The sequence below is a fragment of the Anopheles gambiae genome, chromosome 2 (genome assembly GCF_943734735.2).
Source record: "Anopheles gambiae chromosome 2, idAnoGambNW_F1_1, whole genome shotgun sequence".
Classification (NCBI taxonomy): domain Eukaryota; kingdom Metazoa; phylum Arthropoda; class Insecta; order Diptera; family Culicidae; genus Anopheles; species Anopheles gambiae.
The window spans coordinates 103,251,974-103,267,241 of NC_064601.1; the positions used below are offsets into that span (position 1 = coordinate 103,251,974).

The 15,268-nt window shown below is 51.1% G+C and overlaps 1 protein-coding gene across 13 annotated transcripts in view; it reads right to left on the minus strand.

Annotated features, from left to right (window-relative positions):
* Positions 1–1,297: 1,297 nt before the first annotated feature.
* Positions 1,298–15,268, minus strand: part of LOC1277175 (uncharacterized) — a 34,325-nt gene continuing 20,354 nt past the window's right edge. For 3 of the 13 annotated variants that reach the window (XM_061641879.1, XM_061641877.1, XM_061641880.1), the window contains 5 exons: positions 7,732–7,956; positions 7,498–7,614; positions 6,285–6,323; positions 3,498–6,138; positions 1,298–3,428 (listed from right to left, as the gene is read on the minus strand). In XM_061641879.1, coding sequence (XP_061497863.1) covers positions 2,992–3,428; positions 3,498–6,138; positions 6,285–6,323; positions 7,498–7,614; positions 7,732–7,944 — 3,447 coding nt within the window. In that variant the 5' untranslated portion in view covers positions 7,945–7,956 and the 3' untranslated portion in view covers positions 1,298–2,991. Of the gene's footprint in view, positions 3,429–3,497; positions 6,139–6,284; positions 6,324–7,497; positions 7,615–7,731; positions 7,957–9,292; positions 9,926–12,204; positions 12,561–14,008; positions 15,039–15,268 lie in introns of those variants that run through there. The other 10 variants (XM_061641883.1, XM_061641878.1, XM_061641873.1 and 7 more) reach the window with 9 other exon arrangements.

Below are 15,268 nucleotides of genomic sequence, written 5' to 3' on the forward strand. Positions count from 1 at the left end.
TCCTGCGAGCTATGTTAAGCTACGGGGGTTTAGCCCGTTTACTCTAATACTATTGCGCTAATATTCCACTCCGTTTGCGTTTGCATTCGTATGCTTGCCTGGGAGTGTGAGTGTGTGGATTTTGCTTTTTATGTTGTTGTTATTTCAATAAAAAAAACAAAGTCTTACGCTCACACAAACCTACCACTCTGGTGTCAGTAAACGAATTTAAAATGCTTGTATCGTGAGCTTCACCGCTAGTACACCCTCGTTTACCGTACCCCGCTTCCTATAACTTAGCTCGATGTGAGTTTGCAACTTAAAAGAGGCTAAAAATTAACACACTAATTCAATTAATCAGTCAGTTTTGTTGTTCTCTCGCTCGCGTTCCAGGTGCCCAAACACCTTGAAACAATCTTACAATCGTAAAAAAAAAACATTCAGGAAGGAAAACGTCTTGTAAAATGATCAACATTTCTCTGTTTTCACTGTATATACGATCGTGTAACTGTGTGTGTGTGTATGTTTGTCTGTAAATGTAACGTATGATAGTGCGCGTATAATTATGCTTTTATCTGTTTTTTTGTTATTTTCGTTTTTATCCTCTTTTTTTCCCTCTATGCCCCCTTCATCGCTTTTATTGTACAAATATCCTGTTAATGGTTTTGATCGGTGCTCCCACGCGATCGCCACTATTGCAGACTTAATGGCTAAACAGACAGACACAAAAAAACTGCTCTTTATACTATAAACACAAAAAAAAAACACAAACAAAGATCAACGAGCAAAATTGCAAACGGAAAAAAAAACAAATTAAACAAACAAAAAAAAAGTGTTCCTTAAGATGGGGGAAACTGAAAGGGCACTGAACTGAAGGATGATCGGTTCGTGACAATTGCAGCTCCACGAGCCTCTATGTGTGCCTCATGTGCGCGTCGCTCGGTCCACACCCACGTATGCGTGTAAACGTTCCAAGCTACGCCATCAATAAAAAAGCAAATTGGTGGAGATCGGTTGAGGCGCGAGAAAAGCGGAAGGGGAAAGTGCTAACAAAATAGAATCGATCAGTCTGTCAAGGATCGTCATCTTAGCTAGCTGTCTGCCAGCCGCTGTGCTGTGCAGAGAGTCAGGTTTGGCCACACACTATGCCAGAGCGATGATTGCCTTTCTTTTGCTTTGCTTCCGCTGTCGGGCCCGGCGCCTGAACGTGTTGTTGTAGCGTGTCTGTATAGATTGGCTGTAGGCTGCGGTCTATGCGCGATTAGCGTTCTGCGTTTGTTAATGGTATTTAGTTGCTTTTCTACTGTTTTTGTTGTTGTTTTGTTTCACTTGTATAAACTTCACTTGTTTGCTACTTGATATCATTTGTTTGCATTTCTGCTGCGTTCTATTGTTTATTTTTAAACTGTTTTTTTCAGAACTGCTTTTAGCAATAACATAAATGTCTTGACTCTTGCCTCCTTCTTTATCCTTCCCAATTTTAGCACCAGCGTACGTATTATTTTCTAATTCGTATCATTTCTTTTTCATTCCTCTTACACACACTCTCCCCCTTCTCTTTCTCTCTCTCTCATCGTTCTTTCTTCGCTCTCTTGTCTTAATCTCCCAGAAAGTTTAATACATAAATTTGTGTTGTTTGTTTTCGTTTCTCGTTCTTTTTTTTATCATCTGCTTGATATACGTTCTTTTATATATTATTCTAAATCTTAACTCTGAGTAATAGTATTAGTACCGCGATCCGCAGAGGAAACCTCCATCCGGGTATGCGCTGGTATTGAAAAAGCACCGATCTTCAGCTAAGTTGTGAATCGTAATTTTCAATTACACTCTCACATCTCCTACCTCCTTCTCTGTGTTTTCTGTTGTTGTTGTGTTTTCTGTTATGTATGTGTGTGTTTTTCGTCTGATGTTTGTTGTGTTTTATGTATTGTTTGTTTAGGTATTTACTTGTAAGGTTTGCTTAGATTTAAACATCTGCTTCCTATCCCTTTCTTATCTCGTATATGCTACTAAACTCCCTCTTCCCCTCACTTAAGACCTAGTCTGTTTTCCTTCCGGGAACGAATATACACCAAACAACATGTAAACGGAACATGCAACGGACTGCAACAAACACTGGTCACAGGTCAAATGTATGTTACAACACGCTCTCTCTCTCTCTCTCTCTCTCTCTCTCTCTCTCTCTCTCTCGCTGGTTGCATTCCATCGCTCGGTGCAGCCCTCCTCCCGAGCCCACATAGGAAAACTATCAGTCAGTCTGGTTGGTTTGGGCCTCTCCTCTCCACACACACTTGTGGCAGGAAAATATCGAGCAAATATGAAACGAGCAAACAACCTAAATATCCCTAATTGCTATCAGACTTCAATTTTGATCTTTGATGCGTTTCGTTTACTAAATGTTGCCGTAATCCTAGCCGCCGTATCAGCCAGCAAATTTGCGTTTGCACCGCAGCCACAAAACGATCACCGTTCCTTACGTGCTAATGTCGCCTCACGCAACACAGAAAACAAACAGTTTACCCTCAGCGGGAAGAAAACAATTTTGATCACAAATTCGAACCTAGGGTGCGTGCGTGTTAACTTCCCCCAAGGGAGGTCGAACATTTGTTTCTCCTCCCCCCCCCCACCATTCGGTGCCACTTCCTCTTGCAGGATTACAGCCATTATTTACAGATCTTCTTGCCTAGCGGGAATAAGTTACAGTGCGGGCGGGGGTTTGTTGCTTAAGACCACTTAATTAGTACACCCTAACAGCTTAATAGTATACCGCCAGTGTTGCGAGTGATGATCATTAGTATAATATTTAAAAAAACAAACAAACAAGCTACGCTTCCTTCTGCGCTCGCAAGGGCAATAAATATAGACCGGAGTGCGGAGACCTGTTATCCTTCTTTCCCCTCTTTTGTTTGTTCGACAGAAGTGTCCCTTTTGTTTACCCCAAATCACTCGATCACTCACTCATGAACGGAGCAGCTGCTGCTACGGTCCGGCTGCGTGGCGTATAACGCCCGGCTACGTGCACTCGATCACCATCGGCTGGCTCGACTCGATCACGCTCGGCCGGTTGGCCGGTTCGTGCTGGCTTTGGGCCGGGCCGGGGCCACCGCTCGCCGTACCATTCCCACCGCCACCCGACTGCACCAAATGGCCACCGTAGTGTAGGTGCGGCGACGGCGCTAGATTGTGGTTGGTACTGTTGGGACTGTTGTTGTTGCTGCTGTTCGGCGGGGACGGTCCCTGGTGCTGCTGCTGCTGGATCTTCCCGGCCGACACCTTGTGTATGACCTGCTCGGTACCGTGGTGATGGCCGGCGTGCTGGTGATGCTGGTGGTGCGACGCTGGTGACAGTGCGGCCGCCGTCTGCTGTACGACAACGGCGCCCGGCGAACCGTGGTGAGACATTTCGTAGAACTCGCGGCCACCTTCCCCGTCGGGCTGGCCGTCCTTATCTGAATGGAGTTGGAAAAGCAATTCGTTAGATGGAGAGGACTTCCGGGCACAAAGCCGGACAAACTTACCCAAACACTCCGAGGTGGCGGCCGCCGCCATCGCTAGCTCCTCCTCGAGATTGTTCGGCTTGCAGCTGGTCGTCTTCCAGTGCGTGCGCAGCCCAGACGCACTGATGTACTTCTTATCACAGCCCTGGCACACGTACGGCCGGTCGTTCGTGTGCAGCCGCTTGTGCAGCTTCAGGTGCACGAACTGGGTGAACTTCTGCGGGCACAGGTCGCACGCGTACGGCTTCTGGCCGCTGTGCAGCCGCAGGTGCGTCTTCAGGTTCGAGGTCGAGCTGAACCGCTTCTTGCAGATGTCGCACTGGTGCGGCTTTTCGCCCGTATGCACCAGATGGTGCTTCTGCAGATGGGCGAGCTGGGTGAAGGATTTCGTGCAGACGTTGCACTTGAACGGCCGCTCGCCCGAGTGCGTCCGCAGGTGCACCTTCAGGTTGGACAGCTGGCCGAACGTTTTGCTGCACACGTTACACTCGTAGTGCATCTTGCCGTCGCGCTTGCGCAGCGGGTACGGCAGGCTGCGGTAGCCGCGCGAGTTCGGGCTGCCCGGGGACATGGGACTGCCGCTGCGCGAGTACGAACCACCGTCCGGGCTGAGGCTGCTCGGGGGCGAGATACGCCCCGGGGACATGTGCGTGAGCGGTGTTAGGGGCTGCATTAGCGGGTGGCCCAGCGGTAGCTGCCCCTTCGACTGGAGCTGCACGTAGCCTGGGGCCGGCGCCGGTTGCGTTGGTGGTGGCGGCGGCGGCGACACCGAGCGGATGGTTGTCGTGGTCGACGAGGTCGTCAGTCTCTCGTAGTGGCCACCGTTCAGCGGCGGGCTGTAGGTGGAGCTGGAAGCGCTGTTGATCACACTAGCCGACCCGTTCGAGGTGGAGTAGAGGCTGCCGCTGCTGCTGGTGGCGGTGTAGCTCGGTACCGGGGACTCGTACGCCACCGGCGAGTGCGTTCGGTGGTGATGGTGCGGCGGCAGATGGTGATGGGGATGGTGCAGGTGCGGATGGTGCTCGCCCGGGTACACGATGGGCGAGGGCGAGGGAGAGGCGGCGGCCGTCGGCTCCTCCCGCGACTCGTGCAGCCGCTCGTGATGGTAGCCGCTCTGGTGCGGTTGCTGATGCGGCTGCTGCAGATGATGGTGCGGGTGATGGTGCGCCTGCAGATGATGGTGGTGGTTGTGGTGATGGTGCAGATGATGCAGATGATGATGCAGATGGTGCTGGTCCGCGTGGTCCGCCTCCTTCGGCTCGGGACCGGCGGCGCCGTGATGGTGCGGCTGAGATCGGTTCGGCCCGTGGCCCGGTTCGGCCGGTTCGGGGGCCTGCGGGTTCTGCGAGCTCGAGTCGGGGCTGCAGGCCGTCCCGTACCGCTGCGACTTCTTGTACGAGTAGGCCATCTCGGTCGGGGAGGTCGGGGGCGGGGTCGCGTTCGGCTGCCGCCGGTGCGGATCGTCCGCCGACGGGGACGCGCGCTGGCTGCCGGTCAGGATGGTTTCCAGGATCGAGCTCGAGCTGGGCGGCGTGTAGCGGATGAAGGTCGCGGGCGAGGTCGAGGTCGGTTCGGCTTCGTAGTAGCTCTTGGTGAGCGGCACTACCACCGACGACTCCGGTGTCGTGTCGAGCACGATCACGGTGCTGGTGGCGGGCGTTACTTCCCGCATGCTCGCCCCCACCACCACCGGTTCGCTGCTCGCGGGCACCGCCGGCTCCACCTCGCGCTCGGTTGGCTCCAGCTCCGGCTCTACCTTGAAGTTTTTGCTGTTGTTCTTAAACTCGTACTTGAGCGGCATCTTCATCTTCACCTTGCGGTACTCGTTCTTGTCGCACGGCTCGCTCGTGCTCACCTTGTGCTGGCCGACGCTCGTCTCCTTCGGCTCGATCGCTTTCTTCGAGCAATCGAGCACGTAGTTGTGCTCGCTCTCGCTGTCGCTCGAGTCCTCCGGGGGCGTGAAGCCATCCTCGTGGTACCCGTGGCTGTGGTAGCCCTCGTCCGACCGTACCGACCCATCGTTCGGCGTCAGCTGATGCTCGTACGCCGTCTCTTTCGTCTGTGAGATCGGAGAGTCGGCATCGACCTCCTTGACGCTTTCGCGCAACAGTGGGCTCTGCTCGCGGATCACTATCCTGATGGGCGATCGGTCCCGCAGGGACTCATCGCCGGTGACGGCCGCCGCCGAGCTGCTATTGCGAGGCTCGCGCAGTACCGTCTGGTGCAGGGCGTGATGCTTCGCGGAAGGAACATGACCACCGACGGTTGCGGGCGCCGGTGGTGAGGGACTGGGCGTTGGCGTACTGCGCACCATCGCCGGCAGGTAGAGGCCCATCACGTGCTTCACGTGGTTGTAGGCGATCTCCGGCGGGACGGGCTGCTTGTACGTCTTCTTCACCACCTCCTCGCGGCAGATCGAGTAGGTCGCCCGCTCGGGATCGATGTCGTAGCCGAGCCGCTTGGCAAAGTCGCGACAGTACCACACCATCAGCTCCTCGTTCGGCATGATGTCGCGTATCGTGTAGAAGTAGATGTGCTCCTGGTGCTGGCAGGCGACCAGATTCATCACGGAGAAGCTGTACGCGGACGCGACGTACCGCATCCAGTTCGATTGGGCCGTATCCGACCCGTCGAGATAGTAGAAATCACTGTCTTTGAATATCTGCGAAGAGGGATCAAAATGGGAAGCTCCAGTTTAGACGAGAACGTACCAAAGAGAGAGAGAGAGAATTGCTAGAAGAGCTTGAAGGAGCAGAAAGTTCGGAAGGGACAGTTAATTTATCATACAAAAAGATTGTTCATAAGTACCTTGATATTCCCATAGGAAACGTGTCGCAGTTCCTGCACCTGCTCGTTGCGTTTGTTTTGGTTTTTATGTTAGATGTGTTAGATGGCGATAGAGATGGGCCGGGTTGAGGGTTAGAGGTAGGTTTCAGTAATTTCATAGTTGAAGGTTGGTTGGTTTTTTGGTAGATTTTGTTTTTGTTTTTGTACACGTCAGACACGAGAAGCAGGAAGTTGATGTTATGGAAAAAAGAGAAAGAAACATAAAGAGACATTATAGACAATGCAATTAAGGAGGATGTTTGCTGCTAATCTTAGTGCTACAGTTCATCTACTTGGTGGCATGCAAGGACATTATAGACATAGTGAAACCTGGGAAATTGCTCCAGACACTCCAGACAATGGCGGACAATTCGATTCAAACACAAAACGATCGTTCAAATTTCCCCGACAACAAAGAAATTGGACAGAGAAAGTTATGCTACGTTGTACCTTTGCACGGGGAAAAAAGCGCGTCGTCTGCAACAAACTGCTGCTTTTTCATTTTGTTCTTGCTCTCTGGTGTCTGTTGAGCACACACACACCGACCGGCGCTCTCTCTCTCGCTCTTTAGCTGTCAACGAACAGTGAGAGTTTTGGGGAAAACTACACTTCCTTATGGCACGTCTAGCGCTGGGCAGCACGAGGCGGGAGGGAAAGAGAGCCGTCAGCGTATCAAATTGCAACGCATCCATCAACAGACATAAAGGAAAATCCTGTTCGAAGTGATGGTGCGAGTGAGATAGATAGCGCACCAAGTCGAGGCAAAGGGTCCTATCCTGTTTCATTTCACAGTGAGGTAGGTCTGGTTTGGCCAGTAGAATGCATTATTTACACAGAAAGGAAAAATGGCAGACGCTGTGCTCTTTTTCACAGCAACGGATTGAATAACGAAGCTTTTTTGGGGGATTTTCGTATATAATTTTTGCACACTGTAAGAGTGTACAGGAGACGAATATTTCTTAAAAAAAAACACGTAGAATTGCATGCGTCCAGCGCATAACTTGCCCACTTGTCTTCGACAAAGGGGATGCTTTAGAGTCTGAGGCAACCACACAAAGACAAACCACCACCGTTGGATCTAGCCGCTAATGTAGTGACCGATAGAGCAACGAAAGGAAGGAACGGGACGGTTCCTTTGTCTAGCAGTGCTAACTTGAGCTTAAGAAGTAGGAGTAAGAAAGCTCGCTCCACTTACCCTCCAGAAGTACCGCCACAGCTGCTTATCGCTCGGGTGGCTCGGTGTGCGGACGCCCTCGAACGGGCCGAACCGGGTGCCGCGCGGGATGACACCCGTACTCCATACGCCCTCAGTCTGTTTGGAAAGATTGGGAAACACACAAAAAGAGGGATTTTGTGATTATGAGATGGTTTTTTTTTTTGTTGGGATTTTGCACTCCAGCACCGTCGGCAACGGGCTCGAGATCCTTACCGTGGAGGTGGGCGTCGACAGGACGAGGGAGGGCTTGAGCGTCAGGCTGCGGGGGAGCGTTTTCTCCGCCCGGCCGGGCACACCCTTCTCGCAGGGCATGTCCGGCACGATGTACACCGCCAGCCGCTCGAAGTCTTCCTCGCGCATACGCGTAACATCGTAGTCCTGCTGCGCGTTTGGCGTAACGCTTCGAGGGGGATTCGCTCCAGACATTTTGATTAGCTGCTGTAGTACCGTGGCAAGAGTTAAAAAGAAAAAAAAGAAAAATATAATAATTAGTCTACGTGTGTGTTTGAGAGGGTACGGCAGGAGCAAATGGAAAGAAAGGCACCGAGAGAGAGAGAGAGATAAAGGCGTCATAAGCAGTAAGAATCGATTTCAGTTTCCACCTGCACGTCATGGGCGTGCGACAGGGCCCGACCCCCTTCGGTCACCTCCATACTTGTACCCCCATCCACCAAAGCCCGCTTTGTTGTCTCAAGGTGAAGTGCCAGTGAAAGGATGCATGGACGATGAGCGTACACGATGCGGATGTCCAATCCGTTCCGCAAGCAGCGTCCTTGCGAGAGCAGGCGCGTAAAGCGGGGGAAAACAGAATAGGGAACGGGAGGGGAAGGAAGAGGAGGAAGTGCGAGAAGGTGGGAATGAAAAATCCGACTCAAGGTCAGCATTAAACGCGCGTACGCTAGAGCGCGATAGCGCTTGGGTGAGCGGTGAGAAGACAGGAGAGGACGCACGAGCGAGTGCGATGTGTGCGAGCGAGAGCGGAACAGTGCAGTTATGCAATGGCTTCCTAATCCTGAATGCAGCAGCAGCAGCAGCACGAAATTGTCGGTGAGCGCGTATGCGCTTCTCGGCCCTCTCGTCGCTCGCCGCAACGTGTGTGTGCCTCATTTCCGTCCATGCTGCTTGCTAAATGGGACTACCGGGAAGAGTCCATTGTGGCGTGACAACAGACGAGAGAGGAGCGAGGGCACCATTACGTAGTGAAGTGCCCAGAGTGGGTGAACTACTGCAGAAGCGTAATTTATCGATTCGGTCCGATTCGGCCCAACAAGATTAGAGTCCCGGAGACGCGTCGCGTGAAGGCTCACCAGCAAAAACCTGACCTCACACACTACGCGGAGGTAGTGGGGGAAGGCGTCACGATAATACAAACACACACACACACACACAAACACATACACACACACACACACACACACACACACACACACACACACAGAAACACACGAAAGGTTGACTGATTTACAACGCCAGCCATTGGAATGAAAGTGAAATATCAAAGGTCAGACCAAATTAAGCACGTCACTACCGTGTTACACTGACCACCTACGGCTTATGCAGGTTGTTCCCACAGTTATGTTTGCCCAAGTGAACCTCCCCCGAACAGCGCCAAGAAAGGTTGGATTTTTATCACCCTTCTACGGCCGCCGCTCAGCGCAAAGCTCAAGGATAGCACGCGATAGCACGGACGGTGATAGCCGTATGCTTATGCAACTGCATACTGCAGGCGACCACAGTTTATTGGTGCGGGTCCTTGCAACGTGACAGTACCCACCTAAGGTTGCGGTAAGGTTGCGGCCGGAAGCATTGATTTTGGATGGAAGCGCTTTCCTGTAGTTGTAGTTGCACACAGTCGCTTTGTGGGGAAAATAAAACACTTCTTGCAATTGGAGCGAGTAGTCTAACACGAATCCAACAAGAATTATTGAGGACAAATCGTTATTGGAAATCAAACGACACCTAATGGCTCCATTCTATACAGACACGCACACACACACACAAACAGACTCTATACTGTACAGCTCCCGACTGCACTATCCCACACTGCTGTTCTGCTCGTGCACTGTGGACAAATGGATTCGACAGTGTCACAAGCCAGTCGCAGCATCCACCCGCATGCACGCACGCACAGACAGTAAAAACTGCACTCCTGCCTAAAAGCGGCAACCACCCACACACACACACACACAGTCAGAGGCAAAGGAACAAGAACAAGGAAGCGCACCACCACCGAGGAAGCAGGCAGGCGAAGTGCTTTAAAACCATCCGCTCGCTGTGCGATTCGATCGATTCACTTCCGTGTGTGTGGCAGCCCGTTTCGCTCCCGCAGTACGCGGATGCTGTCGCCCCGAGTGGGGGGGGGGGACGAGCGGACGGACGCAGCCTGTCGTATGTCTTGTCTCTCCTTTCGCCAACGCGCTTGACAAGGAAGGGCGGACCGTTTTCCGCCCGGACCCAGCCCGACCCGACCCGACCCGAAGAGCCGAAACTCCTCTACTGACCCAGTTTGCACTGTTCCTGGCTGCTCCTGCAGCAAAAAAAAACCCACGACACACCGACAATCGGTGACTTCCACCGCTCACTCTCACTCTCGTGGGGGGAGCCCGGTTTTGCGGTAGGTCTGGGATGCAGACATCTCTTATCTTGCACTCCTTGTTCGTGTTCGTGTTTCGCTCCGCAAAACCCGGGAGCCGAGTCCTTGCCCAACTGTGGAGAGGATGCATTCGGGCGCGGTGCACGATTGCCGGACTCTCCGGATGCAGCATCCGCATGGGCGTCGGGTTTGTTGGAGCGAGGATTTTGAGGAGAGATTTTCTCTCGGGAGAGAGCCAAGCCGAATGGCATGCGAAAGAGCGTATGCTCGTGAAGCAGGCGGAAATGGTTTTGTTTTCACGCCTTTATCGTGTGCACCCGTTTCACTCTCGTTTTAGGTGTGAATTTTTCTGCCTGACTTTCCCGTCAAAAAGGGATGCATCTTCCCTTTTTGCCTTCCCAGAAAAAAAACACACACACACACTAGACAATCGAAACTAAACCCGAATGCACAAACAGGGCAGTGTTTCTTTGTGTGTCTACATAACATCCTTTCTGCGGCGCACGGTGAGATGAAATTGGCCGCAAAAACCAAAACAATGCGCTCGCTGTTGTTTTGCTGTTGCTAAGAAAGGTTTTACTTTTATCCGTCTTTACTTAACCGAACAGGATAGAGAGCGAACAGGGAGAGGAGGTAGAGAGAGGAAGAGAGAGTTTTGTTGTTTTTCTAAATGCATCCTTGCACCCCCAAAATACACCGCTGCATTCGGCTACGAGCCGGCGCTCTCTGTACGCTCAACCCAGGGTGGGGTGCGTGCACGAAAAGGGTGCAGCCCCCCGGCCGTCTGCTGCGCCAGGGGTGCAATTGCGTCCGCGCGCCCGGTCAGTGGCAATTTGAGATTCCTAATAAACTTTCATCACTTTATTTTTAGCCCGCGCGCGGTTACTGTGCGCGCCACCGGGCGCCCCCATCGCAGGTAGCAGGCAGAGCCGCCCAGACAGATTCACGCAAAACCCGGCCCACGTTCAAAACGTCCGCTGATCGGATCAAAACCACCCAGACTACTGGCAGCCAATGGTGGTGGTGGTGAGGGTGGTGGTGATGATGTCGGTGCAGCACCAATTCCTTCCCCATCACATCAAAACGGTAGCCAAACAGGAAAAACCTTCAAATTCTCATCCACTTTGCACTAGTTTTGCCCTGCTTTCCCGTTGCCGTTCGACCGACTTGCAGCCGATCGTTCGGCTTTTCCTCCGTGCGTGTAAGTGTGCCGGTTGTGCCGTCGGCCATCTTGCGTGTTGCGCGGTGCGAATTTTCACCCCATGCCAGCCGGATGCTAACCCCGCGCAGTGTCGTTTGCCAAGAAAAAACGCAACCCGTACCCGATGATGATCGTGCGATGATGATCAAGGTTAGGGTAAGTTTTGTGTTACAACCATCGCTATTGCCCCGTTGAATGACCGGTCTCAAGTTTACGAACGGTTTTTGGGGATGTGCGAAGCTTCCTTCCTAGGGCTGTAGGCGGAGAGGGATAGTGATGGCGGAACAGGAATTTGCACGCTGAATGTACGCGCGAAAAGTGAAGGTTAGCGCTCGCGAGCGGTGATCATGTGAGTGGCAGAGGTTCATCTCCCCCCTGCCGTTTTTGTAGTGGTATCGGGAAGGAAGCTGCTCTCCGTTGATGAATGGTAATATTTTCGGACATGCTCAAAATTGTGTGAGGTAGTGAAAAGTATATCAATGGGATGGTAGAATTTTGCTTGAAATTTTCTTTCTAATGATTGCTTTTGTTTTTTAATTTACCATAATACAATACACATTTCTCTTAATTGTATGTAAAATGGCCATAAACCAACGTAAGATTCAGCGAGCGACAGAAAAAACTTTTTACATTGAAATGCACAAACCAGTCGCGGCGAGATTTTGGTACACGACTCGACGTGTAGAAAACAGTGCATCTATCTGCTCCACTAATTTGTCTCACTGAGCAATGGCAAGTTAAAAGTGAATAAAACTAGTGAAAGCAATGCATTTTTCTTCGAGCAAGGCTTTTATCAACATACTAAAACTATGGTTTGTCAATTCTCATAAAGAAAATGAATTTATACAACTATTTTAACTACGTTATGATCGTTATAAATCTTAATAATTACCTGTCTGATGATCACTAAATATTTGATACCAATTATATTCACTCGTTCTGCCACCCAAACTATAGCTTAACAATCGCTACACGATCACCACACAGGTACAAACGCTTTCCAGTACTGCGTTCGTTGTTACACCTTTGATCACCCTTCGATCACCAGTATCACCAGTAACAAAACGAACAGAGCGTGGGAGCCGGCAATCATCAGTAGAAGATACCGGCAGCAACCGATTGCATCGTCAACGATATTAGTGTGTTTCCACACACACATACATATACACACACACCCGCTAAAAGGGCGCAAAACCGCACTCGAAACTAATCGTCGCGCGAGTCGCTGCTGTACTGGCACTTTCGTACCGGGTCTCGGGGTGCGCAACCTCCCCCAAAACACACAGCGCGGCGCAACAGCATATCCGATGCTGCTGCGCGACACCACGCGAACCAACGCATCCGAGCTGAATCGCTGGCGTAAGGCAGAGAGAGAGAGAGAGAGAGTGTGTGGCAGGGTGACCACCCCGTAGCTGCCGACTAAGCTGCCAAAGCGGAAACGCGGGAAAAAGTGCCTACCCTCATCCGGCAACTCAACTGCACCAGCAAACCAGGGGGGAGTTGTGTGCAAGATGCAGTGGGAGTTCAACAACAAACAGACTGCTACACGCCCGAAACATTCGGCTGTGTAAATATCCAGCGCAACCGTGGCTGGAGGAAAATCTTTGAAACAGCATTCCTGTGTGTAGGGAAAACCTTGAGTGGGAAAAATCAATCCAACGTCCCTGATTCCCCCCGTTTTGTAACCGTAGCTTTGCAAGCGTGTTTGTCGTAACGCCGTTGTCAATTGGAAATCTCTATCCACAAACACCACCAACACCAATGTCGGCCCCCGTGTGTTTTTGTCGGTGTTGATCGTTTGCGGCCGTTTGCATTGCACACAGATGTAGTGCAAACTGCACATGCACTGAGCAGGGGAAGAAGTGTAGCGGAACGCGAGTCCCGTCATTCCGTCCGGCCGGCCGGACTTTTTATGGGTTATAATTAGGCGCAAGGTTAACCTTAGCCGCCACAGCCACAGCGAGCGCTCCCGAATTTGCACCCACCCAAGTGTAGTGGTTAGTTTTTTGCTAGTGGAAGGTGGAGGAAGGAGTGGAAACGGGTGGAGGAGGAGTGCTAGTGTGTGAATGATCGCGTCACTGTTCGTTTGCAAATGGCGAGCTGCGAGAAAAGTGGCAATAGTGTTTGTTCGTCCGTTCGTCGTACGTCAATATTTGATGGTCGAGCCGGGTGGCGTCAGCGATGCACTTATGATGTGCACGGTCCGGTTTGCAACAGCCCGCTCTGATGATGGTCACTGTAACTGTGAGGGAATATATGAACGCTTCATATGGAGCGAGATTGAGCGGAATAAAACAATGTAAAGTGTAGCTCGTTTAAACACAAAATTGGAAAGATGGAGACGCCCAGCCTTTTGTTTACTATTATTATGTTTAATGATGTAATATACTGTTTATTACAACTAAAACCTCGTACCAGTGCACTCAATTCAAATGAATGAGCATGCGAAAGCACAAACGACCTTGAGCAGCGGGTGCCACGCGCCACCCACTCGCGGTCGCATTGCAATTCCACTGTGCGCTCCAATCATCCAGGGCACGTGACAATGGAAAGCGTTTTTGCGTAGCAGCACCACTCGGGAATGGGAGATCACCAGCTCTCAGCAATAAACAATGACTTCCGAGCGAGTGATACGCGATATCAGCCATTGAGTTTTGTTGTTTTTGTTTTTTTTTTTCTTTTTCCCATTTACTGACCTTGAGAATCGTTTCGCGTCGAAACCGAACCATTGATTTAGCTGCGTAGCTTTCCTCTACGTTTTATTTTCCGGGATAGGTTTGATCGAGATTAGCCGACGTTGTGTGTCGCTAAAAGCCACTTGTAGTTGCAACAAAGTGGCCCCAAAGCCGTAAGATTGCTTGAAGAGGTTTGTTGAGGTTGAGGGCTGCGCTGAGGGAATTTACTTTCACTGTCGACAGAACGATGGCGCCCGGACGTATTTTGTAATAGCCGAAGCTTGAACCACTAGCGCGGTGATTTAACTTTTCTTTTCAATGCACAACCCTTCACGACGCTTGTGAGTGTGAGTGTCATGCACTGTCAGCACTGCACGCAAAATGGAAACACTAAAAATAGCACCCACCAACAGGACGGTCACTCATGTCTGTGTCTTCAGTTTTGTACGCAAAACAACATTTAAAATATGGATTTGCTGTCTCTTTGAGGAACTTGCAGGGGATTCGGTAGCGACAACAAAGACACCGTTTGATAATTCCATCTAGCGATCTTGCACACCGTAACGCAACTGATCATCTTCGTGCGCACAGCAAAATAAACCGTCCTGGATCGGTTTGAGTGCCGGTGAGTGTCCCGTGAGCTGCTCAATTCTAGCACTCACTCGCATTCCCATCTACTGTTACCCGCATTCCCTTACATCATAGTTCCTGTGTTTTTGCTAGAAAGAATTGTTTCCTCCGGGAAGAGTGCTTTCCTAAACCAGAGTCAAGTGAGTGGCTTGCACGATCCTCTTGAGTGGCACGGAAATTTACGGTGCTAGTTGGTGGTTTCACTTTTCACGCTCACCCACCCATCCCCTTTGTCTTTGTCTCTCGCCAGGGTAAACAAACGATCCAATCACAATGGAGTCCAGTCAAAGCAGATTGGCGCGTGCACTGCTGCTGCTGCTGCACCTTCCGCGCACTGTGTGCCATGAGTGTGATGCACCAAACCGCTGATAGTGTGTGGAGTGATAGGAGCGGAGACTTTTCGCAAGCGCAGCACAATGTCAACAGGCGCATCTTGAATATGTGCACCACTCACTCACTCACTCACTCACCCTCCCAACCCCAAGCACTCTAGTGTGTGAGTAGTGAGGCTTACATACTCTTATCAGTAGCGTTTAGAAGTAGCGAACAAAAAATAAAAAGTGCTTGACAAATGAAGCATCCCGCCCGCTTCAATCGATGCAAAGGGTTTTGGTTGCAAAGGGGTTTGGAGGGAGCATGGTAGATGATTAG